The sequence below is a fragment of the Camelus bactrianus genome, chromosome 19 (genome assembly GCF_048773025.1).
Source record: "Camelus bactrianus isolate YW-2024 breed Bactrian camel chromosome 19, ASM4877302v1, whole genome shotgun sequence".
Classification (NCBI taxonomy): Eukaryota; Metazoa; Chordata; class Mammalia; order Artiodactyla; family Camelidae; genus Camelus; species Camelus bactrianus.
In genome coordinates, this window is record NC_133557.1 from 20,115,808 (window position 1) to 20,143,624 (window position 27,817).

The 27,817-nt window shown below is 49.9% G+C and overlaps 3 protein-coding genes and 1 long non-coding RNA gene across 6 annotated transcripts; 2 read left to right on the top strand and 2 right to left on the bottom strand.

Annotated features, from left to right (window-relative positions):
- The first annotated feature begins 396 nt into the window (after positions 1–396).
- On the top strand, positions 397–25,689 carry SYS1 (SYS1 golgi trafficking protein). Of its 2 annotated transcripts, none has more exons than XM_074347340.1 (4): positions 397–535; positions 748–989; positions 2,594–2,661; positions 25,551–25,689. In XM_074347340.1, the coding sequence occupies exons 2-4, from the start codon at positions 828–830 to the stop codon at positions 25,555–25,557; spliced, it is 237 nt and encodes a 78-aa protein (XP_074203441.1). In that variant the 5' UTR covers positions 397–535; positions 748–827; the 3' UTR covers positions 25,558–25,689. The 2 variants fall into 2 exon arrangements, with proteins under 2 accessions (XP_074203441.1, XP_074203440.1); XM_074347339.1 differs by lacking the exon at positions 25,551–25,689 and adding an exon at positions 3,841–5,084.
- On the bottom strand, positions 11,595–15,047 carry TP53TG5 (TP53 target 5). Its single transcript, XM_074347894.1, has 4 exons — positions 14,991–15,047; positions 13,853–13,927; positions 13,525–13,655; positions 11,595–12,072 (listed from the first exon to the last, which is right to left on the bottom strand). Exons 1-4 carry the CDS (start codon positions 15,045–15,047, stop codon positions 11,595–11,597), a joined length of 741 nt encoding a protein of 246 aa, XP_074203995.1.
- LOC141574057 (uncharacterized) lies at positions 19,341–23,730 on the bottom strand. The gene is made up of 2 exons (XR_012500650.1): positions 22,932–23,730; positions 19,341–21,549 (listed from the first exon to the last, which is right to left on the bottom strand). It is a non-coding gene; the product is annotated as an uncharacterized LOC141574057 (long non-coding RNA).
- DBNDD2 (dysbindin domain containing 2) lies at positions 25,559–27,787 on the top strand. 2 transcript variants are annotated; one of them, XM_074347338.1, is made up of 3 exons: positions 25,559–25,697; positions 25,890–26,091; positions 26,983–27,787. In XM_074347338.1, the coding sequence occupies exons 1-3, from the start codon at positions 25,559–25,561 to the stop codon at positions 27,065–27,067; spliced, it is 426 nt and encodes a 141-aa protein (XP_074203439.1). In that variant the 3' UTR covers positions 27,068–27,787. The 2 variants fall into 2 exon arrangements, with proteins under 2 accessions (XP_074203439.1, XP_045375302.2); XM_045519346.2 differs by having other exon boundaries at positions 25,890–26,027.
- Positions 27,788–27,817: the final 30 nt, after the last annotated feature.

Below are 27,817 nucleotides of genomic sequence, written 5' to 3' on the forward strand. Positions count from 1 at the left end.
AAAATCATGTGTGGGATTGCTCACCGGTTCATTTCAAGTTATCCCAGACTAGGAAAAAGAAAACGCTGGGAATCTAGGCTGAAAACAGAGTCAACATGATCACCTCGTTAACTCCCAAACATCCTTCCTGCACTTTTGGCCACCTCTCTATCTTGTGCCCTAGCCACTCTCCTTTTCTTCAAGATTCCCCTCTAGAGGGCACGCAAGCTCTAGCGCTCTCATGCCTCACTTCCGTTCGCCTTCATTCTTCATTGTGCGCATGTGTGCACTTCGCTTCCGGGCTGTCCTACCCAGGTTTAAGTGGATCCACCGAAGATTGCACCCACTACGCCTGCGCACTCTCAGCCCCGCCCTTCCACCTCTGTCCCCGGAATCATTTCTTCCTACGCAGGCGCTACAGCCGCTGCAGCCGCTGGAGCTTTGCCTCTCTAGGCCGGTAGGGCCTCTCCTCCATGGTCCTGCCTGTCACCGTTTCGGGGGCCAGCGGGTGAGGCTGGGCCGCGCTCGGACGCTTCGATCCTCGAGTCCGTCACCGGTGAGTGAACCCCAAAGGAGCTCTAGTACGAGCGGGACCCGCGCAGCCCGATTGGGCATGATTTCCCCTCACCCCGGGAATGGGTCTGTCCTCCCCGCCACCCCCAACTCCCGGAATGGGCTCGCCCCATCCGTCCCAGTCCCTCCTCCCGGGCGGGGCGACGTTGTCATAGTGACGGCCTGCTGGCTGAGGCCCGGCATGTGTCCTCGCAGGTGCCGGTGTGGCCCGGGGCCCATGGCGCGGCCGAGGCGCTGACCCAGGCCCGGGCGGTGGCCGGGCCGCGCGGGCCGGCATGGCGGGCCAGTTCCGCAGCTACGTGTGGGACCCGTTGCTGATCCTGTCGCAGATCGTCCTCATGCAGACCGTCTATTACGGCTCGCTGGGCCTTTGGCTGGCGCTGGTGGACGGGCTGGTGCGCAGCAGCCCCTCGCTGGACCAGATGTTCGACGCCGAGGTAGGGTCCCCTGGCCGGCGCGAGCGGGGTCTCGGCCTCACGGAGTGATATGACACTACTGGGCTCTAGGCCCAGCTGGGCCACCTTCTTGCGTTATGGTCCTGGAAAAGGGTATCACCTTTCTGAGTCTCGGCTGCCTCATCCACAAAACGGAATGACTGGTAACAGGGAGGCAGATTAGTACAAACAGGGTGTTGTAACAAACAGGCCTGCGTTCTAGGGAACCTAAAACACCTCCTTTCTGATACTGAGAAAGTGACTTCACTTCTCTGAGCCCCAGATTCTCAGGTGCCACACTGGGGAGAGGGGGATGGATAAAAGAGCATTCACGAAGGTATAATGGAGAATGCCTGGATTTTGGAGTCAGGCCTCTGTTTAATTTCCATGTACTAGCTGTGTGACCTGGTGCAAGTGTTGTCACCTCTGTGCACCTCAGTTTTCCTGTCTGCAAAATCACGACGAGATCAGTGGCGGAGAGGTCGTGGACTGCAACACACAGAACCTGTACTTTGGATTCAGAGACGCTTAGTGTCCAGTCGAGGCCCAAATATACTAGCTATGGGACTTTGGGCAAGTTTCTTCACCTTTCTGAGCCTGTTTTCTCTTCTGGAATAGAATAATTGTCCTCAGCAAAATGTTATGAGTCCCAGAGGGGCCCAGGAATAAGAAAGTGCTTTACAGAGTGTAAGGGAAGGCTCAGAGGTGATTGCTTCTCAGAGGCAGATGTGGTATATGGTAATGAACATAGATTTTGGAGCCAGGAGATCTGGGATGGAATCTTTCCTCCTGCTGCTCATTCTGTGTGTATTATTTTTGGATAATAACTGCATAGCAAGTTATTAACCAAAAAGGGGTAAGAATAACGATAATAGTAATAGCTCTATGAGGTTGTTGTGAGGATGAGATTATGGATGTCAGCGGTCTCTGCAGGCTGAAAATGTACAGGTGTTTGGTGTTTGATAGTATTTTATTGTGGAAGTTGCACACCCACCAGGTGCCTAGCAGTACCCTCGTAGGTGCCTCTCTTAGGAGGGACATGTGAGAATCCTGGGCTTTGTTGAGGAGCCATGTCATGCACACTACCTGAATTCTAAATCAGGGGCTGTAAACCTTTTCTTAAAGGGCAAGATCATAAAGATCTTAGGTCACGATGACTCAATTCTGCCATTGTAGCACAAAAGCAGCCAGAGACAATACTAGGTGAATAGATGCTGCTGTGTTTCAATAAAACTTTATTTACAAAAATAAATGCCTGGCCCCTGGGGCCATAGTTCGCTGAACCCTATTCTAAACCTTATTCTTGTCATTTAGTTACTGTATCACTCTGGGCAAGTTTCTTAACTTCTCTGAGCTTTTATTCCTCTGTTGCAAACTGAGAATAATGATCCCTTCCTGGCTGCTGTGAGGGGTCAGATGAAATCCAGTGATGGATGTCTGTGAAAGCACCTTGTTGAAGCCAGTCCACCATATAGGTGAAGGAGGCGTATTGGTTTCTGTTCCCCAGAGAAGAACACTTGTTCCTTAGGAGGGCTGCCTGGGTCCTGGAGCCTGGGTCTCTGCCAAGTCACTTCTCCAGCATATTTCCATTTGTGATTCCCCCTCAGATCCTGGGCTTTTCCACCCCTCCTGGCCGGCTTTCCACGATGTCCTTCGTCCTCAACGCCCTCACCTGGTGAGTATCACCAGTTTTGCTCTCCAGCTTTTGGGGTCTTAGCACTGGAACTAACTTCCAAAATTCGGGCATGAAACAGGCTGGTGCTTGTTTCTGGGGAGTGGTGGACTAACGTGGGTGACAGAAGCCAGTTCTGGGACCCGCTCCATCACAGGGCTTCTTCTGTCACGATTTTGACTTAGCTGGAAAGCTCTTGTGTCACTCTGTGCATGCTGCCTTGGGACAGCTTCCATCTCAGATCCCTTCCCTGGTGTGGAATGAAGTGAGGAGAGGATTGGAATGGGAATCAGGAGAACTGGGTTCTATTCTCAGCCCATATGCCTTTGGCCAAGTTCCTTCCTTTCTCTCTGGACCTGAGGTCCCCATCTGTACCCTAAGGGCTTTGACTGAGAGGCAGTTTAGTATAGTGATTAAGAGCTTAGGCTCTGGAGGCCGACTCACTTGGCTTTGAATCTCAGCTTTTCCACAAGTCTAGTGACTGTGGACAAGTTAATCTGTCTAAGCCCCAGTTTCCTCCTCATCAGTAAAGTGAGGCTGATCATACCACCCACTTCATAATTGTCAGGGTTATGTGACTTAATTCACAGGAGGTTCTTAGAACAGTGCCTTGCACGTTGCTGTTCTTGATCTCACGTTGGAGGTCGAAAACTGGTGGGGTAACTTTGACCTCAGTTTGGCTCCCAGATATCTGCTTGGTTTACACGGTTGTCAGCCCACATAGGATGTTTAAGATTTTTTTCACTTAGTTGGAAATCAGGATATTTTATGTTAAAAATCCAGATTTCTGGCTTCTCTTAAAAAAAAATGGGATGTGGGATGATCTTTTAACTCCAGGTCCACCTTCTAGCATGATGACTTGTCTAGCTGCAGGCCCTACTTCAGATGGAACCTGTATGCTTCTTGGTGCCACAAATCCCTGCCAATCTCTAGGCTCCCCTTGAGTGACATTTGCATCTGTCATCAAGTTCGTACTTTTGTTTTCCTTCTCCCCAGACTGATCCACTCTCAACATTACCTGCCAGGTTCCTCTAGGCATCTAATATTGTAACCCTTGCTTCCCACTTACCTCGCTCGCTTGTGACCACTATGCTGTCAGCCTCATTGTCCCCCACTCCCCAAATAATCAAATCTAAGGCCAGGACAACCCAGTGACAACTCACTGCTGTCCTCTCCCCACAGTGCCCTGGGCTTGCTGTACTTCATCCGGCGAGGGAAGCAGTGTCTGGATTTCACTGTCACTGTCCATTTCTTTCACCTCCTGGGCTGCTGGTTCTACAGCTCCCGTTTCCCCTCGGCGTTGACCTGGTGGTTGGTCCAGGCCGTGTGCATTGCGCTCATGGCTGTCATCGGGGAGTACCTGTGCATGCGGTCGGAGCTCAAGGAGATCCCTCTCAACTCAGCCCCTAAGTCCAATGTCTAGAGTTGGGTCCTTTGGACACCCTGGTGGGCACTTGACACCCCCCTGCCCCAACACCTTGGTCTGCTCAGACCATCCAGATGAGGTCCAGCCCAGGTCTGAGAGGAACCCGGGAAATGGGAAGCCTCTGTTGGTGTGGGAGAGAGAGTGAGGCCCTGTTAAGAAGGTGGGTAGCAGTCAAGATCACAGCTACAAGAAGGGCCTCTGTCTGCTGAAACCTTGGTTTCTGGGAGGTCAGCGAGGGGACCTCTTTCAGAGTAATAACAGAATCGAAACCATGTTACTCTTGAGCCATCATACCTGTCACCAGCCTGTTATTTTAAAAAGGAAAAAAAAAAATCAAGGATATCTGATTGGAGCAAACCACTCTTGTAGTCATCTGTCGTTCCTCCCTGGGACAGCTGCTACCTGGGCCATGTTGCTGAACTGCAGCTATTCTGTCTGGAGAAACACTTGGCTTCCGGACCCAGAGCCACAGTGAGAGAGACTTCGGCGCAAAGTAGCAGACTGCCGACAGGGAGAGGATGGCAGATGGAGGCATCAAGCACAAGGAGAACGCACAACCTGTGCCCTGCCACACGCCTGTGCGCGCGCACCCATGAACTCATGACAGACCGTCTTCTGGTTCTCTGCTGGGTCCCCACCCTGCTGCCAGCTTTCAACTCGCGGGCTGTAGGACCCAGAGAAGAATCCCAGCATCGCTCCCCATCAGACCCTCGCACTAGAGTCACTGCCTGTTCTCTAGGGATGACCAGGCACCCCGCCTCCCAATGACCCTCAGTTCAGGCAAGAGTTCCCTTCTGCTGCCTAATTTGGAATTCCATGGTGAGGAGGGAACGGTGGGTGCCCAGACACTGGAAGCCCAGCCTTCCAGCTTGAGGTGCACTGATTGTGCCACGGGAGACAGGAATTAGCTACTAAGATTTTTCTTTGGGGTGAAGTGTTCTCCATGGGGGGCTTGTAGCTGCCCTACCTGTGCACATAAATACAGTATTTTCCATGGTTCTGCCTGTGTTTACTTTGTAATGCCATGACTGGGGCTAGGAGAGGTTAGCACAGCCAGACAAAGGAGCTGCAAAGAATTATTAGGCCGCCTTCTTCTTTCCGAACCCCAGAGTGTTCCTCCATTTGGTTGAAACACTAAGTGCAGGGAATTCCTGTGTTCCACCCCTCCACCTGCAGCCTTCCCCGCTATGCCTTGGGTGAACCACCATGACTCTCAGGATTCCTTCCCCACTTGCCAGTGACTTTTGAATGTGCTCAGTGGAACCTGCTGGTCTAGACCCACTTCTGCCTTGAAGCCATTGCTGTTCCCCTTTGGGTCCTCCAGAGCCTGCCCAGAAGAGCTGTCAGTTTTCAGCTTTCAGTGTCAGGGCTACACAGATGAGGAGTTTTGCTATCTCCCCAGGAAGCCTTTCTAGCCTCCTGGCTCCCAGCCCTGTAGAACAGGGATTTGAGGCCGACAGGATGAAGGTTTAAGAGTCGACTTGCCTGGACAGAGGCTGGGAACATGTTCAGTGAGGCATCTCAGTAACTCAGAGGGCTCTGGCCCAGTTGGAGGGAAGCGGGTTGTTGATGGGCCCCGGATCCTGGCTGCAGGGTCCAGGAGGTAAGACCAGCTGAGATAACTTCCCCTGGGTTGGTGGAGTCCCCCCGTAGACACCACAAACTCCAAAGTCATGGCCCTTTCTTTTGAGAAAAGCTTTGGGGCACACAAGTCCCATGGCTGTGGCCTCCCTCAGGCCTCCAGCTGCGTTGGCGCCCCTCTTTGGGAGTTTCCCCCAAGGGCTGGTGCCATTCTTCTGCACGTCTTCTCTGATGACAGATCTCTGCCCCATGAGTCTCATTTGGGTTTTTGGAAACTGCCGAAGTTCAGGGGAGCCAAGTTTTTTCCTGTAGTGTATAGTGACTAAGCTGAATGACAGTTGGGGGTCAAAAATTATGTGACTTGACTGAGACTTTTTGACTTTTAAAAGAACAAAGCAGTGTCTTGAGGCAAGTTGCAGCGAGGACTGGGCAATGGTTGTGACAAGGTTGTCATTTTAGTGCTGAATAACACCCGCTGAGTGCTTGTGGACAGATGTCCAGCAGTAGACTAAGTGTTTTACACTCCCGTGCTCACTTGATCTTCACAGCAACCCCTGAAGTGGGGATATCATCACGTGTGTCTTACAGACAAGGAGGCTGTAAGGCCCTTGCCCAAGGTTCCATGACAGGAGTTGGCAGAGCCAAGATTTGGGTTCTGGTAGTGACATTAATAAACTCATTCTGAAGAAATTACTAGTTAAGGATGTTTACGTTCTTATTGGTTAAACAGTCTGCACCTTATAATCATACCTTCTCATCCTACTGTATTGTTTTAAATACTAAGGATGTACATAGTGCTTTATAAATATTACTAGTTTTCTAAGAAAGACTGATAGTACATTAATTGTGGCCACAGATTTCCAAGTGAACATAAGAATGTAGGAAATGTTTTTATTTCCAAAGGGTAAAGAAGAGTACCTAGGTGAGAAAGTTACCTCTACCCTACCACTGGGTTGGCATAGGGGTCTGAAATCCAGGCCCCGCCTTCATCCCATCCACTACCTGAACTCCAGCCATTTGGAGAGAGAGGTGGGGACTGGGGGATAGCTGGTGCTCAGAATAGTTTATAACCCGCAGACGGACGGGAAAGGCGAAAGGGATGTCTGGCTCACAGGGTTTCTCTAACCCCTAGTTCTAGGCAGGTCTGTCCAGATCAGAGCCAAATAGGGGCCAAGATGGCAGCCAGCATATACCAGTGGGGCAGCGCAGGAAACTCCGGGGGGCCAAGGATGGAGAGTGGGCACAGCTCAAACAGGTTCTTTGGAAGCAGTCTTAGACTCTAAAGTGACTTCCAGATCAGGGTAGCTTCCTTCTGGCAGTCCCAGAGAGTAGTCAGCTTGCAGGCTTGGAACTCCTCCCTGTGTCTGTAGCCCAGGGACCACAGAGCCTCAGGGGCAGGGGAGGTAGTGCCCGATTCTGGGCACAAGAGAGATCCTCGGTGGAGAGGGGATTAAAAGCCAGTCTTGCTTGAGATTTTCTGTAGGAAAGTAGCAGAGGGGGATGTAAAGAACTTTGAGACAAGAGGGGTTGGAGGGAGCTGAGAATTTTAATCCCTGTCCAGCCTACCTGGCCAAGCCAGTAAGAATTCTAGGGGTCCAGTGTTGGAGGGCTTCAGAGAGTTGCAGTGGAGTGCACGGTTAAGTCCTGGAGTCACGTTACTAGCTCTGAGACCTTGGATAAGCTACTTCACTGTCCCTGGGTTGAACTTACCTGGGTTGCTGTGAAGATTCAGTGAGATGTCATGTGTAAAGCACTTAGCGCTGTGCCTGGCACGCAGGAAGTGATCCATGAATCTAAGCAGTTGTAGTTTTGGGGCCACCGCCCCCTCCCCATCTTACAGAGGAGACACCTTTCTTTGAAGCCTCAGCTGTTAGATGGGAGACAGGCTTGCCTGTGGTCCAGGTACAGCCATAGCTTCCATGTGCCACGCACTGCAAAGTGATTTAGATGGTTCTCACTTAATCAGTCAGATAGGCATCTTTATTTTCCCTATTTTGCAGACAAAGAAACTGAGGATTGGGAGTAAACAGCCTTCCCCAGCATCACCCAGCTGATAAGAAACTAGACCTGTCTGCTTCAACAACCTCACCTGCTTTTCATGTTCCAGTCATGTTTGAGTCAGAATGACTGAGGGACAGTCTTGGGGATCTAGCTTTTTTAGCAAAAGGTTGTGAATGTGACACTAAGATTGGTTTTTTTTTTTTAAACAAGCAGCTGTTCCCCTAAAGGTGGGCAGTTAGGCAACTGCTCATAAGTGAGAAACAGGACTGGTACTGGCCTTAGAGCTTTATTATAGTGAGGAGGCCTGGAAAAAAGGTCAAACATGTCTGTTCAACACCCAACAAACTGGCTTCAACTATACCAAACCTGATTAGCTCAAAGCCCTCTGGAATGGCTGTTTTATAAACAATGAAATAGGGTCAGAGAGGTCATGTGACTTGTTAAAATCCACTCACACACTAAAATTTCTCCCAGTTAACTGTTCGGGAGCCATTTCTCTGGTGGTCCCTGATCCCCGATATCTGTTGCAGCATCCTGCCCTAATCAGGATCTAACTGTGCCCTGAAGAGGAGCCTCAGGCTGAAGTGGTAAAATGAAGGGAGAGTGGTTGTGGGCAGAACCCAGTTCTGGGATTATGAGAGGCAGGTTACCCTAAGCCTAAATGCCAGCAGGAGGGGATAAGGCTGGAAGGAGTGCCCTGCTGGGAATCATTCACATGGGTCCTGCATCTTTACTCCTCCAGCTGCATCCTTACTCCTCCAGTGGCACCCTGGCCTTGTTGGGTCCCAGTCTAGGCACACAGGCTCCTGTCTACTCACTTGATGGCGTTGCCCGTGGGCAGCTGGGGCCCAGCTCTGGCTTCCAGTGGGACAAAGCGGAAATTGCCAATCTTGCCAGGCTAACGCCTTTTTGGCCTCCACCTGGGGGTCCCCCTCCCCGCAGGTTCCCATGAAAACTAGTGCAGGGAGGGCCCTCACTTCACCCCACAGAGTTTGGTTTTGGGGTTGGGAGCGCACTGCCCAGACAGTCCGCTGATAGAGTGTGCAGAACAGTTCACTTGAAGGTTGATGTAATGGAAGATGCTTGGGAGGAAAGGTCGAGTAGAGGTTATTTTATAAGGCTGATGGAATTAATGGGGTCTAGAAAGGGAACAGAAATACAGACTACCCAGGAAATGGGCAGGAGTGCAAGATGAGCCGGAAGACAACGGCTTGAGGTGAAGGTTACAGGGTGGATGGAGGTTGCGCGAAGGAGGCAGGGGTGGGGTGCACCGGAGGGGAGCGCCGCACCTGGACGGAGGCTGGCGGCGGCAGGTAGGGAGCCCGCCGCCGAAGTGCCCAGCTGCCTTTCCCCGGCTGAGCAGCGCGGTGCAGCCCTCAGGCTATTGGCGCTGCTCCAAGGGAAGCGCGTTCCATTTTCCGCCGGCGCCCGCCCTGCGGATGCTCAGTCACGGTGCTGAGCCCCAGTGGGGAGGAGGGGTGCAAGCGGGAGGGTTCAGCGGGAGCCCCACCCATCCTTCTCCCTCGCTCCTAATCTGAGGATCTCTGTCACTGCCCTGGCTGGGGTGAGGGTGGGGGGACTCTGCGCCCCTCCGAGGCTCTGATGGCTTCCCTGTTTTCCCGAGGGCACCCACTGCCCCGCAGCTTGCCTCTAGGGGAATATGGAGGATTATAGTCTTTTTTTAAATTTTAATTTTATTGAAGTATAACTGATATACAATGTTGTGTTAGTTTCAGGGATACAGCAATGTGATACAGATACATATATATTTGTATATATTCTCTTTCAGATTCTTTTCCATCATACGTTATTATAAGATATTGAATATAGTTCCCTGTGCTATACCGTAGGTCCTTCTTGTTTATTTTATATATAGTTGTATGTATATGTTAACCCCAAACTCCTAATTTATCCTTCCCCACCACCCCTTTCCTCTTTGGTAACCATAGTTTGTTTTCTATGCCTGTGAGTCTATTTCTGGTTTGTAAATAAGTTCATTTGTATCATTTTTTCTGGATTCCAGATATCAGTGATATCATATATTTGTCTTTGTCTGAATCACTTCACTTAATATGATAATCTCTAGGTCCATCCATTGGTACAAATGGCATTATTTCATTCTTATGGCTGAGTAGTATTCCATTTATATATATATATGTGTGTACACACACACACACACACACACACACACACACACACACACACATCTTTACTTATTCATCTGTTGATGGACGTTTAGGTTGCTTCCATGTCTTGGCTGTTGGAAATAGCCAAGGGGTGCATGTATCTTTTCAAATTAGAGTTTTCTCTGGATATATGCCCAGGAGTGGGATTGCTGGTTCATATGGTAACTATTGTTCATTTTTAAAGGAAGGATTGTAGTCTTTATCTGGAGAACGTTGTCGGTTTTCCTCTCCCCATGTGCACATTTCAGGACTCTGTGGCTCCTACCTACAGAAGGTGACCTCAGCCAGACTTGGGGTTGGAGGGTGGTTGTGCCTTGTCACCCGGGAGCGGGAGGACGAAGTACCAATTCCCTGCCTGACTCTGTGCTTTCGGTGACCCAGGCGGGGCACATTTCACATTCACAGCTAACATGTGTTGACAGCCGGCGCTGTGATAATCAGGGCGCAGCGCACGTGCGTGGCAGGCTGAGTGCTGCTTTGCGTCTGTTTCCTTTCTCCGGGAAATCAAACGGGGAGCAGCCAGGAGACCCAGATGAGAGTTCTTGCTGTGCCACTTCCTAGCGGTGTGAGCCTGTGCATGTCCTTCGTGCGGTTTCCTCCTTTCCTTGGCTTGCAGGGCTGTTGCAAGGCACCTGGCACCCAGGAAGCACACAACAAGCTTTCTCCTTCTATGACTTCATAGAGTGCACCCCTCAGGAGGCCGGCCTGTAGAGGTGGGGGAGAGGGGCAGCTCTCTGGCTTCTTTGTTTTGGGTTCCAGACTGACCTCAGGGGCCTGGGGATGGGGTGGAATTAGCCTGAAGCCGTGACTCCCACTCTCCCCCCTTACCTCCGCAGAGGGCCTCTTTCCTTCATCCTTCCCAGCCTCGGACAAACAGGCAGGGCCAGCGGTGGTATTCTTCAGTGCCATATGAGAGATTTTATTTGTAGAGTCGCAAATTTCCCGCCCATCCCTCCCGTTCAGATGATTGCGCGATCTCCGCGGTAGCTTCACACCTCTGGCTTCCATCCAAGGTCACACCTGCGAGCAGAGACCTCAGTGTCAGTTAGGAGCTAAGACTGCCCCCAGGGGGCTCTGCTGTCCGAGGAGAGGGCTCACAGACCAAGGCGCTGCAGCGTCTGGCTGGTGGGAGATGCTGGTTTTGCTGAAAGGGCAGCCACCCTTTCAGCTGGGCCCCTAGGCCCACCACCCCCTTCCTTTCTTGGGACTTCAGTGGAGGGGCTGGAGTATTTTGTTGTTGTTCTTCTTCCCCTACCCACCTAAGGAAGTTTTTGTTCATAATAAATGTTATTTGAAGCATGAGTAAATAAAACAAATGGAGAAATGACCTAAGAGGGGATGGGATGTGGCAGAGCCCTACTTGACCACTCTCCCTCCCCCCACATTTGGAAATCCCTAAACTCACTTTTACTTCTAACTGTGAGAGTCTGAGCCATAGCAGTGGTGGCCCCTCCTAAGGTGTCCAGGCAATGGGATGACCAACCTCAGAACCCACGCTCCCACTTGGACCCAGAGCTCCTACTTGGGTCCTGAGAGGTCCCAGACTAGCCCCTGCCCTGCTGTGTGACCTTGGTCAATGGCTTCTGCCTCTCTGGGGTTCCCTGTCTGGACACAAAGATGCAGCCTCCCAGCACTGCCAGCCACAGCCCTGGGGACTCTGGATCCTAAGCCCTCCAACTCTGGGGCCCAGCTCAGGGCCTGGCTTGGGGCCTGCCTCTCACCCTGGCCTGGCAGTGGCATTGTCACACCTTGTATGGATGGACCATGGGCAGCTCAAGTGATGCTGAGCAGAAGCGGGTGCAGCAGCGCTTGACCCAGCGCAGGGCGGATGATCTGCACATCACCCGGGGCCCTGGGAGGTGGACTCGTGTGGGCAGCCCCTCAAACCAGATGCACTGGTCAGCTGCTTCCAGCTGCTTCTTGTCCCTCGTGGGACCTCTGTACTGGTGGATCTTCAGGAAGATGACTCGGTTCCCAGTGGGTGGTTGCCTCCCCCGGGCTCCAGGGCCAGTGGTCAGGCCACAGCCCCTCGATGTCATTGGGACCTCAGGCTCTATCTGCTCCTCTTTCTGTGACACTGCTTCCTGTGCCGTGTGCTTCTCCCCTAATCCTGCCTTCAGTTTCAGTGACTCCCCTGTGGGCTCCAATTTCTTGTAGGGGCACCTAGCCTCCTGGAGCTCTTCGTCATTCTGTTCCACTTTATTCTGGATGCCGTCGTTTCTGGCAGGGAGAGGAATGGCTGTCAGCAGAGCGGGACTCAGGCCCTGGGCCTCCTGCCAGCCCCAAGATAGCTGCTGCGGCCAGTCCAGGGGAGCCTGTCAGGAAAGCTAGAGAGAGCCTGAAAAGAAGCTTCTCTACCACCCTTGTGCCTGGGGCAGGGGACGGATGAGTATTGGCAGAAGGGATGTGAGAGGTTGGAAGGCGTAAGGCAGTGTCTAGTAGTTAGGACACCTAGAGATATGTATTGTCTACATCGGCCGCTCGGTTAGGGTTCTGCCCCTCTGGGTTTCAGATGATGGGGTGGACTAGTCCAGTGTTGTTGTTTCAATTTATGTTCCAAGAAACCTTAGGGTTCTGAGGAAGTAGCTCAAATCCCCCCAACCCACACACACACCTGGAAGGGCAGGGTGTGGGGCAGGATAAATTTTTGCCCCAACAACACAACTGGGGCTTGGGGACAGAGATTTGAAGAGAGGTCCTGCTGCTTTGAAAAGGGTTAGAAAACTCTGGGACTAGGTGATCCTGACCCTTCTGGCTCAGTGTCTTCTGACTGCTTGCATCCAGAAGGGCAACTCTGAGAGAGGAGCCAGAAGGCTGGAGTTACTCAGAGGTGTTATGAGACTTCTCAAAGGGTGTCTCTTACAGGCTGAGTCCCCGCAGCAGGCAGCCCCATCCTAGTTGAGCGTGTGTACAGAGGGAGAGGCCTCAGGCTCGAGATGATCACCATCCTGAGGATAATAATGGCACCGCTGACTGGGTGCTGCTGTGTGTCTGGCCCAGGACCCTCACAACAGTCCTGCACAGCAGGATTTTCAAGACAAGCTGAGGTTCAAATTTGCCTCTGCCGCTTACCAGTCTGTGTGATTTAGGGCAGGAAATGTAACCTCTCAGAGCCTTAGCTTCCTCATCTGCAAAACTGGGAGAATTCTGTCTACCTAATAGGATTATTGCAAAGAATAAGGTAAATGGTGAGGGCTTTGCATAGTACCTGGCACTCAGCAGGTGCCTCAAATGTCAGCTTTCTTAATAACCTGATGTGACTTGTGGGGAAACTGAGCCTCAGCAAGAAGACTAGTCTGTAGGTGGGTCTCTGAGTGGTGTTGACCTGAGAGGGGCAGGAGGAGTGGCCCTTGCTGCTCAGAGCCCCAAGGGCGGGGGTTACTCTCATGATTAGATGATGATGACCATGATTATGATCAGAGCTCTGATATTAGCTGGGCACGGCTTCAAATCCTCTCTCTGCCACTTACCAGCTTTAACTGCAATTAACCAGACAAGTCACTCCATTTCTGAGCCTCAGCTCCCCATCAGTAACATAGGGCTAACGGATAAATACCTTTCTCACAGAGCCTTCATGAAAATGTGGTTTTCCAAATTCCTTAACACAGTGCCTGTTCCTAGTGGGGATAGCTATTGGGCCCACGGTGGGGGCCACGGGCAGGCTGAGCTCACCCAGAGGAGATCCTGAGCATCTTCGGAACTCTGAGCAGTGAATTCCAGCACCTTTTGGCTAGGTTATGCAGTTCTTGGATCCGAGGGTTCGAGCACTTGAGCAGCTTCAAGAGTGACAAGTTTTTTAACACCTGATGGGGCAAGAAGCCAGAAGAACAGAAGCTTTGGCTTTTTTGGGATAACCTCCCACCCCTCACCTGGACTTTGGCTCAGCTCAGCTCAGGGCTGGGTCGGGTGACTCCCTCTGGGTCCCTCAACCTGGCAGCCTGGAGCAGCTCTGCGTGGTGCTCAGGCTCTCCAAAGCAGGGACCAAAATGGGGCATCTCACCATTTTAAGTCGGTTCCGCTCAATTACTTTGCTGACAGGCTGCTGTATCTTGTCCTGTGGTTCCTCATCTTGTGTCTGACAGAGAGAAAGAGAGCGCTAACACAGGAGCATCCCCTGAATGCCTCCAATTGCCTTTCCATTTGTCTGAGCATGATTTGACCAACCCTAGACTGGGATTTGTCACCTTGGTTTGGGGGCCAAAATGGGGAGCCCATTCTAACTCTCCTGACCTCCCTTCACCCCTCACTTTTCCTTTCCCTCCCAGGCTGGAAGGCGCCTGCCCTGGGTGTGGTTGGGCTCTTTGTTGAGATCCCCATTAGGTCCAATCCTAAGTCCAACCTTGGAAACCACTCTATACTTGGGCCTCTTCTTTGCTGATGGACTCATGCTGGGGCTGTGAGGCCTCAGAGACAGATGGAGCAAGACTGGCACGAGGCACTGCCTACACCCTGCCCCTCTCAGCTCAGCCAGGACTCAGGCTGGGCATCAGGAGGGCTGTGCTGGAGCTCCCAGGGAGGGGGGCTGTGACATCACTGAAATGTGTGACAGCAGCAGGGCTGGGTCTCCAAGGGGTGTGTGAGTGTGGCGGGGGAGAGGGTGAGGAAACTCCTGTCTGTGGAGAAACCCAGTAGGTGCCAGACAGAGGCACATATTGTCACCACCTCCCGGTGCGGTAGGAGGATTATCCTCTCTTTTTTAACGGAGAAGCCAAGGTTCAAAGAAATTAAGTAATTTAATCAAGACCACACAGCTGGATGGATAATGGTGGAGCTGGAAATGTAACATCTGACAGCCAACCCAGGAAACCCGGGATGCCAGTTATGCTCATCTGTCTATTCATTCATGTCACATATGTTGACGGTGCACCTGCTACGTGCCAGGTGTTGTTCTAAGTGCTGGAATAAAGGAAAATTCCTACCGTCGAGGAACTTACATTCTAGTGGAGGGGAAACAAAACAGTGTGTGCGTCTGTAAATGTTTAATAATTGGCTCTCTGAAACAAAGTGTATAGGTATGTATGTTTATTATGCATTTTACTGATAGAAATCTAACATAATAAAATTATACAATACTCTTTTTGTAAGTTCTGTAAAGCCAGTTTATTCTTATAGCATACTTTTCTTGAATTTTGCCTAACTCTTGCATCCATAGTCAACCTCTCGTTGTAACTGATGAACACGTGTAGTTCCAACATGAATGCTGATATTTTCATTTACACTATAAAGAGTAAGAAGAAAGTGAAAAAGTGAAAATACAAAGATACTGGAATTCATCTCATTTCTCAATGACCTGTTCGATTTATTTGCTGTACTGGATCATAGTTTTCAAATACCAGAAGTGTATTTTCTCCACTTTTTTCAGTATGTGTTATTTACAATGTACAGGCGTACTTTGGAGATATGGCAGGTTGGGTTCCAGACCACCGCAATAAAGTGAGTTACCCGAATCTTCTGGTTTCCCAGTGCGTATAAAAGTTATGTTTACACCTTACTGTAGTCCTTTCAGTGTGCAACAATAGCATTATGTCTAAAAGAATGTACATACCTTAATAACAAAACAGTTGCCAAAAAATGCTAATTATCATCTGAGCCTTCAGCAAGTCATAGTAAAAACATCAAAGGTCACAGATCACAGATCACCACAACTAGTATAATAATGAAAAAGCTTGAAATACTGCAAGAATTACCAAAATGTGACACAGAGACATGAAGTGAACACATGCTGTTAGAAAAATGGCTCCAGGAGACTTGTTTGACACAGGGTTTACACAAACATGCGGTTTGTAAAAAACACAGTATCTGTGAAGCACAGTAGAGCGAAGTGCAATAAAATGCGGTCTGCCTGGAACAGCTGTGGACGGGGCACAATCACAGTTCATCTGCATTATTGACAGTTCCTCCACTACATTCTTAAGACTAGACCAGGGGTTGGCAAATTTCTTCTGTAAAGGGTGAGATAGTGAACATGTTAGGATTTGCAGGCCACATAGTTGCAACTACTCAGCTGTTCCTGGGGTGAGAGAGCAGCCCGAGATACGTAAATGAGCGGGCCTGGCTGTGTTACAATTAAAGTTTATTTACAAAAATAGTTGGTGGGCTGGATTTAGCCAACTCCTGGTCTAGACAATCAACAAAATAATAAAGCGAAACCTGATTTTTCACGTTTACCTATCTCTGTGGTGTACATACTCCTATCGTGGCTGATTTCAAGCTACCAAGGTGACGCCTCTGAATGCAGAGTTGAACGGAAGCACACAGTAGCATACCATTATAGATTTCTACCATATTTCTACAGTTGTAAAGAGTCTCAAGAACACAGATAATAGCAAAAGGTAGTCAAAAATTAGAAAGTGATGAGTTTGAGCATTTTTCACCTTTGTTTTTAAAATCATTAACTTAATTAAGTTTGTATACTTTACTTGTTAATGATGGTGATGCTTAACAACCAGCCAGCAGAGTTCCTAAACATGTAATTGGCTTTTGTGGGCCCTGATGAGTCAGTTCCAGCACACCACTGTTAATGTTAGATGGAATTAAGTGTGTGGAGAAAAGTCAACAGGGCAGATGGGAAAGGGAGAATCAAGGTAGAAGATTTGCCATATTAAAAAGTGTGGAATGGGAACCATTCACCAACAAGATGAGATTTGAGGAGACGGTAGAGGAGGTTTGGGAAGGGGAGTGTGGCGGTGGCTGGAGATGAGGGCAGAGAGGGGTCATGCTGAAGGGTTGGGACAGATCACCGGAGACCTGAACAACTCAGGCTGCTCTGAGTAACCTGCTCAGCTGGCTGCCTCAGAATAATCAGAAGAGCTTGTGAAGAACAGCTTCTAGGGCACCACCCCATTCATTTGGCCAATCTGATACCCAACCGAGTGTGGGAACCAAATCCACATCATTCTGCTTCCAGGGCAGAGAGGTGTGCGTGCATCAGGAGGGCTGAGCTCTGCCTTTTAGGAGTGACCAAGCCCAGGCTGCTGAACAGCTTCTTACCTGTACATGCCCTTTGTTATTAGGGTGAAGATGAGGTGGGTGGTTAAACATGCTGTGGACCAGGGAAGAAACCGAGGCAGTGACTTGGGAGGGAGGACACGGAGGACACTCCCTCCCCTCTCTCCCTCTGTCTGCCCCAGGACTCCGTGGCTCCTCCATCTGCTCAGCCATCCCTCTCCTTGTCATGATGATTTCAGCTCCTCCTGGACTCTGCTGGACTCTGGTGGCTGCATCTGGAGCATCTACACCCACCACTGGGCCCCTGGGCACCAAGGGCTGGGGCCCTACCCTGTGCTAGGAACTGAAAACAGCACAGGCCCAGGGGAGACTTCCCTCTAGAGTTGAAAAGTGTTCCATCCTATTCCATTTTCTGAAAGAGATTGTATAGATAATTCCAGCACCACTGTGATCCACTGGAATCAGCTGATTGTCTTTTGTTGTCCAAGTTGAGACCTTCCTGGTTCTTGGTATGATGAATTATTTTCACTTATAACCTTGACATTTCAGAAATTATGTTACAAGACTGAATCTCATTTAAATCTTATTTTTTGTTTGTTTGTTGGAGAGTGGGAGGTAATTAGACTGATTGATCGATTCATTCATTCATTCAGGCTACCCACATGGCCCCACTGACCCCACTCTGCAGGGGAAGCGGAGGGTCAGTTGCCTCACTACAGCTAGGCAGAGGTGAACACTGAGGCTCCACACTTGGCCTCCTTTACATTGAGGGAAGGGAGTGTGGTGCCTCACTATTGTTGGATGGGGATGGCAGCCTAGGCCTCCACTGACTTCGTGGAAATTGAGGGGCAGGGGTTCCCTGCGACTGCCAGGTAGTGATGACATCCAGGCTCTCTGTTCTGCCTCCTCTAACACCACCTAGAGGTGAGGGGGAGAGGTGCCTTGTTCTCAGGAGACAAAAATTAAAGTCTGGGCTTTCCCTTCTGTTTCTGCTAGTGGAGGTTGGGAGTGAGGTTTTTCCTCTAGTATTTTGCTGGAGGGGGCATTTAACGTCACAAGATTTCTGTCTTGTTCGGGTGCCTCTTTCTCAATCTTTTGACAAGAGAGAACAGGCTTTTCAAGGGCGCAATTTTTGTCTGGGCCTGTTTGGCATTTCCAGGTTGCAGGCTTCCTCTGCACCCCAGCAAAAGAAAACCCAGGAACTCACTGCTGTATCATTTGAGCCCTGGGGTTCACAGTTGGTCTGCCTTTTGATGTTTGTTTTATACATAATGCCCAGCATTTTAAGCTGCACTTAGTGGAAGGGATAGAGAGGAATGCACCTACTCTAACTTGTTCAGAACCAGAAATCCTTTTTTTTTTTTTTTAATTTTATACTCTCTCTACCCCTCTAAGTCCAAGTGGAGATCTTTCTGGACATATAATCCTTTTAAGAACTTGTGGGTCACTCTGAATCTTGTTCAGGTCCACTCTGTTAGACCAAAGCCATGCCCACAACTTCTTTGAGATCAGCCCTTCTCTCCATGGGGCTTCTGCTGAAATGGGCAACAGCCTTAAGCTTTCGAGATGCCTTCCTGCTTCATTCAGAGGATCTGTGAGGCACACCTATCATTTCTTTATAGGTCTTTTATCTGACTGAAGACTAGTCTGATGCACTGTCTTAAATCTTTCTGTGATGCAAACGAAAGATTTGATAGTCACACTCTCAGTTTCATCTTGGAACTGGTTTTTTGTTTGTTTGTTTGTTTTGTTTTGTTTTTTCTGGCAATGCCCTGGATTTGAGCTTTGCTAGGAAACCAGTTTTTAACTTTACTATCATTTGCCATTTAAGGAGGCTTAAAATTTTCTCCCATGAAGTCCTGGCTCCTTCATATTTAACAGTCCTTCCTTTTAGTTCAGGGTTTCTCAGCCTCAGCACTATTGACATTTTGGGCAGGATAATTCTTTGTTGTTGGGGGAGGAGGTGGTGGTGAGAGGGGTTTGTCTTGCACATTATAGGATGTTTTGCAGCATCTCTGGCTTCTACTGACGAGACGCCAGTAGAAACGTCTCCAGTTTTGATAACCAGGAATGTCTCCAAGACCTTGCCAGATGTCCCCTCAGGAGGCGACATCACTCTCACTTGAGAAATGCCACTTTAGTTCACTCCCTCCTCTTGCGTTTTACTGTCAGCAGCAAGAAGACACCAGGTGGCACCTTCCAACTTGATTTGGAAATATCCTTAGCCAGATCCCAGCTCATTAGGCACGTTTTCTGCTTTCCTCTTTACCGCAGGCAACAGGGCTGCTAACCTTTGTGCCACAACATAACAAAAATTCCTCTTCCCTAGTGTTTACTTCACTTTCCTATGTACATATACACAATCTTATCAAAGGCCTGAGGCTTCTGTTAACAGTTTTTCCAAGGCACTTTGGGCTTTCAGTACACTCTTCCCGAGTCTGTTGCCAGTTTAATGCCACTCCCACATTTTAGATACGAAATACCCGATACCAGAATCTCTGTGTTATCTAGTGCTGCATAGCAAATCATCCCCACACAGAGCAGTTTAAAACAAGAAGTATTTATTATCGCAAAGGTTTTGAGCATCAGGAATCCAAGACTGCTCTCAGCTGGATGGTTTGGCCCGAGTCTCTCCCAAGATCGCAACCAAACTGCTGGTCAGGGCTGCCATCATCTCAAGGCTGTTTCCACGCTCGCGCATGGAGTTGCTGGCTGGCCTCTGTTCTTCACTGGCTGTTGGCTGGATTCTTCAGTTCCTTGCCACGTGGGCCTCTCTGTAGGGCTGTTGACAACATAGTCGCTTGCTTCCTCCAAAGTGAAGATCTCAAGCAACAGAGAGCACACCACACCCAAGATGGAAGCTGTGGTGTTTTTTTTTCAATCCTAATTTTGGACGTGATGTACCGTCATCTGCCATGTCCTATTGGCCACACAGATTCAGTGCTGAAGAAGACTAGACAAAGGTATGAATAAACAGAAGGGCAGGAACATTGGGAGCTTTTTCGGCGGCTGCTTGCTACATTTCAATTCTATTCAATCCAGGCGTTTTTCTAATTGCCTTTGGACCTCATCACTGATTCCTGGGTTACTTTGAAGTGTTGTCTTTTATTTCTGAGTATTGGGGTGTTTTCCAGCTCTTTTTCTGTTATTATTTGTATTTGAATTATTTTACAGTCATTAAACATGCTTTGTATGATTTAAATTCTTTTTAAATTTGTTGAGGTTTGGTTCACTTTCTTGAGGCCCAGAAGATGATGTATCCTAGTGAATGTTTTATACGCAGTTGAAAAGAGTGTTTATTCTGCTGGTAAAGTATTACAAACGTATCAGTCAGAAAAAGTTAGTTGATAGTGTTCGGAGTTTCTGTATCTTTGCTTTTTGTTTCTGTCTACTTGTTTTATTGATTACTGAGAGAGACATGCTGAAGTCTCTAACTGTATGATAGATTTTTCGCTTTCTTATTTTAGGTCTATTGGTTTTTTTTACCTCGTGTATTTTTGAAGCTCTGTTATTAGGTGTACATATACACATTCATGACTGTTAAGTCTTCTTGGTGAATTGAACAGCCTTTTATCATTATGTAATATCTCTCTTCATCCTTGGTAATAGTCTTTCTTTTGAAGCCTACTTTTTCTTATATTAATATCACTACTACAATTTACTTTAGTGTTTGCATGGTATACCTTATTCTAGCCTTTTACTTTTTAAAAAATATTTATTTATTTATTTATTTATTTATTTATTTATTTATTTATTTAAAGTATAGTCAGTTGTATCAATGACCATGTTGTATCAATTTCTGGTGTACAGCATAATGTTTCAGTCATAGATATACATACGTATATTCACTTTCATGTTCTTTTTCATTATAGGTTACTACAAAATATTGAATATAGTTCCCTGTGCTAATACGGAAGAAACTTGTTGTTTATCAATTTTATATATAGTAGTTAGTGTCTACAAATCTTGAACTCCCAATTAATCCCTTCCCACCCACTTCTCCCCGGTAACCGTAAGTTTGTTTTCTATGTCTGTGAGTCTGTTTCTGTCTTGTAAATAAGTTCATTTGTGTCTTTTTTTTTTTTTTAGATTCCACATATAAGTGATATCATATGGTATTTTTCTTTCTCTTTCTGGCTTACTTCACTTAGAATGCCAGTCTCCAGGTCCATCCATGTTGCTGCAATTGGCATTATTTTATTCTTTTTTATGGCTGAGTAGTATTCCATTGTATAAATATATCACAACTTCTTTATCTAGTCATCTGTCAGTGAGCATCTAGGTTGTTTCCATGTCTTGGCTATTGTAAATAGTGCTGCTATGAACATTGGGGTGCATGTATCTTTTCAAATTAGGGTTCCCTCCAGATATATGCCCAGGAGTGGGATTGCTGGATCATATAAGTCTATTTTTAGTTTTTTGAGGAATTTCCGTACTGTTTTCCATAATGGCTGCACCAAACTACATCCCCACCAGCAGTATAGGAGGGTCCATCCTTTTACTTGTAACTCACTGTTCCTTTCAACTCCTTTGGCCATTCACTTGTGGGTCTTCTGCCTGGGTCTTTCTCTTGTCTGACACCCTTCCAGCTTAGCCCCCTGAATTATTTCTAACTTGGATGCTCTTTCCCCCACCACCCTTTTATGTAGCAAATATCTGGCAGAGAGAAGGGACAGAGAGGCTCCTGACTTGTCACCATCTTGAGGACAGCTCAGAATAATCCATGGAGTCCTGTTCTCACGGAGAAACCTGAAAAGGGAGAGGAGACTTTGGGATCTGAGCTCCCATCCACTGGCCTCTCTCCTCAGTGCTAGAACATGGGATTAAGTATCTGCTTTGCCCATTAATGATGAATAAGAATCAAACCAATCAAAACATTTCTTGGAAGATGAAAACTGCAACAGGATAAAAGGGAAATAGGCTGGGAGTAGTGGTTACAAGCACAGTCTCTGGAAGCAGCCTATCTTATCTGGGTTTGAATTTCTGCTCCATCCCTTAGTTGCTGTATGGCCTTGGACAAGTCCCTTCACCTCTCTGTATCTCAGTTTCTGTATCTATAAAATGGAAATAAAAATAGTCTTTATCTCACAGGATTGTTAAGAGCATTAAAAGAATTAACACATGCAAAGCACTTATAATAGTGACAAGCACATAATAAGCTCTGTAGAAGTATTAACTATTAGGGTGTATTTCCTATAATTGCAGAAATTTGTGGAAGAAAGCAGTTTCCTCCCTTTCTCAGAACCCATTACAATCAAATCAGCTGATGTTTATTGAGCATCTCCAGAAAGCCCGAGTCCTGTACTAAGCATTTTATACGAATTATCTCATAGGAGGTAGGAATTAATTATTCCTACCGAACAGACAGAGAAACCAAGGATCAGCTGGCTAGGCACGGAGCTAGGTTTACAGCCCAAGAGGGTCTGACTCCCATGCCCATGCTCCTAACCACTGCACTTGTCACCTCCCACGAACTAGTTTCCTTGCTTGTGAAATAGTGGGAAAGCTGCTTGCTCTATTTATCTCACAGGATTGTTTTAAGATCTCAGTGACAATAGAAGAGGCAGAGCTTTAGGTATTTGTACACAGTGCAGGTCCCCTGACAGGGAAACATGGATATGTCACGACTTTTCACACCTCCATCCCTCTGTACCTGCCCTTCCCCCTCTTCTCTGCTAGTTGAACTCATTTCTTTAAGACTCAGCTCAGATCTCAGCACCCGGATTTCATTCTAACAATGGAGAGATTTAAGCGGGGGGGGGGGGTGGCACATCAGACTTGCGTTTTGAAATGACTGATGTGGGGTTCCATGCTTAGCACTCTCGACTCTGAAATGACTAACTGCTGTGGGCAATGGAGCCTAGCAGGACCAGGGTACAGAAAAGCCACATAGAAGGTTCTGTAGGAGCAAAGGGAGAGACGGTGATGGAAACGGGGAGGAACTGTGGATTGGAAAGATATTTAGGGTGATGTATTTTAATGTGAGCAGCGGAGAACAGTTAGGTGCCAAAGATGACTCCTAGTTCCTGGCTTGCTCGAGGATGTTTAATGAATGATTGAGTGGCCCTACGGCAGAATCGTCTCCGACAGATGCCCCCGACCCCAACTCCTTGGCTTCCGAAGCTACATACCGGCACAGGGTGGAAGGGAGGAGGAGGAGAACGGGCACAGGGTCTCGGTCCAGGAGACTCTTCTTTTGGGGCCGGGGGACGTTTCCTCTCACGGCCCACAGTTTCCGCCTTGCTCCTCCACCCCCGCCAGCCGGGATGCGCAGCTCCCCTCTTGGCACCCTGGAGGAGTTGGCTCCTCGCCAGCGTCCGGGGGCGCGGCGCAGCGGCCCACCCCTCCACCCGCAACCCGCCTGGTTCCGGCGCCCACCCCGCCCAGTGCGCTAGAAGGCTGGGCGGCGGCTCTGTCCGTCCCGGAGCCAGGAACCGGGGGCTGCTGGGTGAGTCCTAGGGTCGGGGGCCCCCAGCCGCAGTGCACCTGCCCCGATGGACGGCAGCGGGTCCCCAGCCTCTCTTCCCCGGCGTGCGCCTTCTCGAGAGGTGCGCGTCTAAGCGTGCCAAGCGTGGCCGAGGGTGCCGGGGAGTCAAAGTGCGGGTGCTTGTAGATTGCATCCGGGCTGCTCCGGAGTCGAGGAGTACCTGGGGTGCGGGGACCGAGAGCCTGCGTGTCCCCGCGGCGGGTCCGCGCGGGTCAGCAGGGCGCAGCAAGTGTAAGGGAGCGCGCGGAGCCCGGCGAAGCGCCGAGGGGCCGGGCGGGTCGCGGGAAGGAAGGATGCGCGCCGGGAACTTTTTGCCCGCCCTGGAAGTCCGAGCGATCGCGCCCGCAGGGACTCCCGGTCGCCGCCGGGCGACCGGAGAGGAGCGCGTGTGCCCGCTGCCGCCCCTCCCCCACTTCCGCCTCCCGCCTCTTCCTAGTCCCCGGCTCCCAGGGCCCGTTCGTCCCGAGGGAGACCCGGCGGCGCAGCCCCACCCCAGCCAGCGCGGCCCGCTCCCACGCCCCCGCCGCCGTCTCGCCGGAGCGGACAGACTGAGTCAGCCGGGGCGCCGGGCGCGGCAGGTAGGGGCTCGGCGGCGGCGGGCGCAGGTGCCGCGGGAGGGCGTGGGGACCGGAGCACGAGTGGGACCGCCGGGGGGGGGGCCCTCCGCCTCCCTCCCTTCCCCTGCGGTCGCGGCGTGTCCCCTTTTAGGGAATTCTTTCGCTCTCGCTGACTCCAGTGCGGGTGGGGCAGAGACTGAGAGGGAGCTCTCCATTCCACTAGCCCCGGCTGGCCGGGCCCCTGGCGGCCTCCTAAACCCCCACATCTCTTCAGATCTCTTCACCCCTCTTCCCTGCACCTTCAGTTACATAAACAACTCCCTTCTCTCCCCCGCACTCGGCTCCGCGGCTTCCCTGGGGGCAACCCCTTCAGTCGGGTGAGGTTGACGGGGTGAGGTGGGAGGAAAAGCGGTGTCCCGGAGCCCCTGGTCTCCTCCAACTCCCGAACCCTCTTTCTCGCCCTTCCCTGCCCCCTCTGCTAGAGCAGACAGCCTCAGGGGCCCTGGGTATTTTTAGCGTTGTGACCTGGGCGGCAGCACTAAAAGCCTTTCCCAGGAATCGGCGTCAGTGCCTCCCTCCTCCGCTGCCAGCCCCAGCCACATGGTTTCCCCACACTTCCTTGGCCCTGCCTGGCCTACTTGGGTCTAGGTCCCTTGCCGCCTGCCCCAGCACTGGTGGAGCTGGCCTGAGTGTCCCATACGCCGAATCCAGCGGAGGTGGGGAAGGCAGTCTGCGGAGGATGATGATCTGGTCCTCAAGCTAGATAGTCCCTTGACTCCAGTGATGGGCTCAGGAAAGGGATTGAGCGAATCCGGAATCCATCATGTTCTGGAAAGCTCCCAGCACAGGGGGCTAGGAGGCCTGGTCTGGATTGCACCCTTCCAATTGCTCCTTACTGACTACTAGGGAGATAAGACAGTGAGATGTATCAGAGGAGAGGAGCTCAAATAAAGAGCTGTGGGAGGCAGAGAAGAGATATGTCCTCTAAATAGCCCAGGGACCAGAGTTTTCCATTTTATAGAGCACCTTCACAAACAGTGTCTTGTGTTGGAGGCAGGTAGGAGGATTACGCCATTTTCAAATGGGGAGATTGAGGCTAGAAAGATGACTTCCTTAGAGGCAGAGCCAAGTCAATGGCTTCAGGGCAGGGTTAGGAGGGGATGGTGGTGATTGTGTGTGTATGTGTGTCTGTGTGTCTGTGTGTGTAGAGAGTAGGGGAGAGGGTGCTTTAGCCTTTGTGTGGGTTTTGAAGGATGGGCAGGAACCAGAGTTGCAACGCTGGAGGAAGGAGACTTTCCTTTCTGAGATTTCTATCCTGTCCTCCCCCCCCCCCCCGCCCCCTGCCGTTTGAGGGGAGGATGGGTCCTCCCCATTTAAGCTGAACCAGTCCCTCCAACCCCTCTCAGAAGGGCATGATACTGAGACTTGGCCATTGGCTGCATTCCCTGAATACAGAGGAGCCTCTTTTGCTGTGCCTGGAACTGGCATCCCCTTTGTGGAGCTAGGGTCAGCCCTGCCTCTGTGTGAGACTTGAAGTTTGTGGTAAAGGACTTTGTTTCAGGGAAAGGAAGGAGGTAGTCAAGTCCAGAAGCCTCCAGGCAGCAACCAGAGGCCCCACTGCTGGGATGCTGGCTGCAGTGGAGCTCCCCAAGCCCAGGCCCCCCCAGTGCCCCCTCTTACCTTCATAGCTGTGCTTGCTCTTCCAGGAGCTGACATGGACCCAAATCCTCGGGCAGCCCTGGAGCGCCAGCAGCTCCGCCTTCGGGAGCGGCAGAAATTCTTTGAGGACATTTTACAGCCTGAGACAGAGTTTGTCTTCCCCTTATCCCACCTGCATCTCGAGTCGCACAGACGTAAGTTCTAAGTCCTGGGGAGAGGGACTCGGGTGGGGTAGGGAGGAAGTCCTGTAGGTCCTGAATCTTGGGAGGCCCCTCCCCTGTTGTTTTCTTGGCCCTCCAAACATCCACCTCCGGGCCTGACAGATATATCTGACCATCCTATCAGCTCCAGCCTGACTCCCTGACTTGCCCCTTCTTGATCTGCAGCCCCTATAGGCAGTATCTCGTCCATGGAAGTGAATGTGGATACGCTTGAGCAAGTGGAACTTATTGACCTTGGGGATCAGGATGGAGCAGATGTGTTCTTGCCTTGTGAAGATCCTCCCCCAACCCCCCAGACATCTGGTATGCCCCTCTGCTTCGGGCACTTGGGCCCCAGTGAGCCAGGGTTCTGCAGTGCGGCCGCAAGGTTGGACTGGGGAAGTGGACATGTCGGGGCTGGGAGCGGGCATTTCTACCAACAAAACAGCTGTCGATTCTGCTTTTAGGGAAGTTGACCTTGAGGGAAGCTGGGTTACAGATCCCTAATTCGAAACTCTCAGAATGCACAACCCCACTTAGCCTTTGTTAATTTTGCATGTGTGAAATTAAGGTAATTAATGAATATAATTGAATTAATGTGAAAAATACGATTTTTATACCAGACAGCTTAAGCAGTTTTAGTCATCTTGATATTAATGTTTATTTAGCACTTTGTTAGGTTTTAATACTGTGCTAAAGCATTTTACTTTACTGCTCTCTCAATCCCTACATGTCCTATTATGACAGGGGATATTAATACCATTTTATAAAGAAGGACATTAGACTCAGAGAAGTTGTCACATAGCCAGAAAGGGGAAAAGTTGGCTCTGAACCATGGGTGTCCAACTCCAAAGCCTATGTGCTTAATTTATAAGGTAGATATTCTCTTATTTGAAACTGCTACTATTTTTTGATGGCCTATTATGTGCTACACATTTTATAAGCATTCTCAGATTTCATCCTCGAAACCCTTCTGGAATATAGGTGTCCCTTTTTTACAGAGGAGGAGCAAAGTTCCTGAGAGGGCAAAGCGACTTGCCCAAAGATGCTCAATAGCAAGGAAGTGATGTAGGTAGAACTTGAACTCTTGACTGATTGACTTGACTCTAGAGCCCAGATGTGGTGTAGTGAAGTGGGAGGAACTGGGAGTCAGGAGGCTGGCTGAGTGACTGGTAAAGTCCCTGCCCCTTTCTGGGCTTCAGTGTCTCCTGGCCAGATCATCTCTGTGGATCCTCTGAAGCCCTGTTTGTGGCTCTGACCAGCTCTTCTCTCCGGGCAGGGGTAGACGACCACCCAGAGGAGCTGAGCCTGCCAATGCCCACGCCAGACAGGACCACATCCCGCACTTCCTCCTCGTCTTCTGACTCCTCCATCAACCTGCACAGCCCAAATCCCAGTGACGGTGGAGCAGACACGCCCTTGGCACAGTCTGACGAGGAGGAGGATGGGGGTGATGGCGGCGCAGAGCCTGGAGCCTGCAGCTAGCAGTGGGCCCCCACCTACAGACTGACTGAGCTGGCTGTTCTCCACTTGAGACCCTAGATCCAGCCAGAGCCCTTCGGAGAAGACCAGATTCTACTTGCAGTAGGCACCTGAGGGAGGAAAGGATGGTGGGATGGTGTATCTTTCTAGGACTTAACCCACTTCTGCTTTATTGCTAACTTTTTCCTGCTGCATTCCCTCCCGCCAGTTTTTGGCTTCCTCCTGAGGTAGGGCTTGCCAATGAGGAGATGGAAGATGAGATAGTACAAGAGGCCACTGCTTTTCTTAGCACTCCTCCCTCCCCCAAACTGTCCTGCAGTCTCCTGCTAGAGTCTCCTAAGCCAGTGTCTCTAAATGGACGTGAACTCCTTAACACTCCCAGTGAGATGGTACTCCAGCCATCCTGCTTCCTTAGATCCTTTTTGGAACAGGGCATGGTATAAATAATAAATAGATAATAATATACCAACCATTCCACTTCATTTTTCACATTGTACAGATCTCACACCCACTGTATTTCTTTAGCTCCTACCCAATACCATATTCTCATCACTCATTTACTCCATTTATTCAATAAATAATTATTGAACCCCTGTGCTGGACATTTGGAATACAGTTTTGAACAAGAGGCT

Coding starts and splice junctions, on each gene's coding strand:
- SYS1 (XM_074347339.1), top strand. CDS start 828: ATGGCGGGCCAGTTCCGCAGCTACGTGTGGGACCCGTTGCTGATCCTG. Junction 990..2,593: donor ACCAGATGTTCGACGCCGAG/GTAGGGTCCCCT, acceptor ATTCCCCCTCAG/ATCCTGGGCTTTTCCACCCC. Junction 2,662..3,840: donor GTCCTCAACGCCCTCACCTG/GTGAGTATCACC, acceptor CTCTCCCCACAG/TGCCCTGGGCTTGCTGTACT.
- TP53TG5 (XM_074347894.1), bottom strand. CDS start 15,047: ATGTTGGAACTACACGTGTTCATCAGTTACAACGAGAGGTTGACTATG. Junction 13,656..13,852: donor AGCGGAACCGACTTAAAATG/GTGAGATGCCCC, acceptor TTGCCCCATCAG/GTGTTAAAAAACTTGTCACT. Junction 12,073..13,524: donor ATGCTCAGGATCTCCTCTGG/GTGAGCTCAGCC, acceptor TCTCCCTGCCAG/AAACGACGGCATCCAGAATA.
- DBNDD2 (XM_045519346.2), top strand. CDS start 25,559: ATGGACCCAAATCCTCGGGCAGCCCTGGAGCGCCAGCAGCTCCGCCTT. Junction 25,698..25,889: donor GCATCTCGAGTCGCACAGAC/GTAAGTTCTAAG, acceptor CTTGATCTGCAG/CCCCTATAGGCAGTATCTCG. Junction 26,028..26,982: donor CCCAACCCCCCAGACATCTG/GTATGCCCCTCT, acceptor CTCTCCGGGCAG/GGGTAGACGACCACCCAGAG.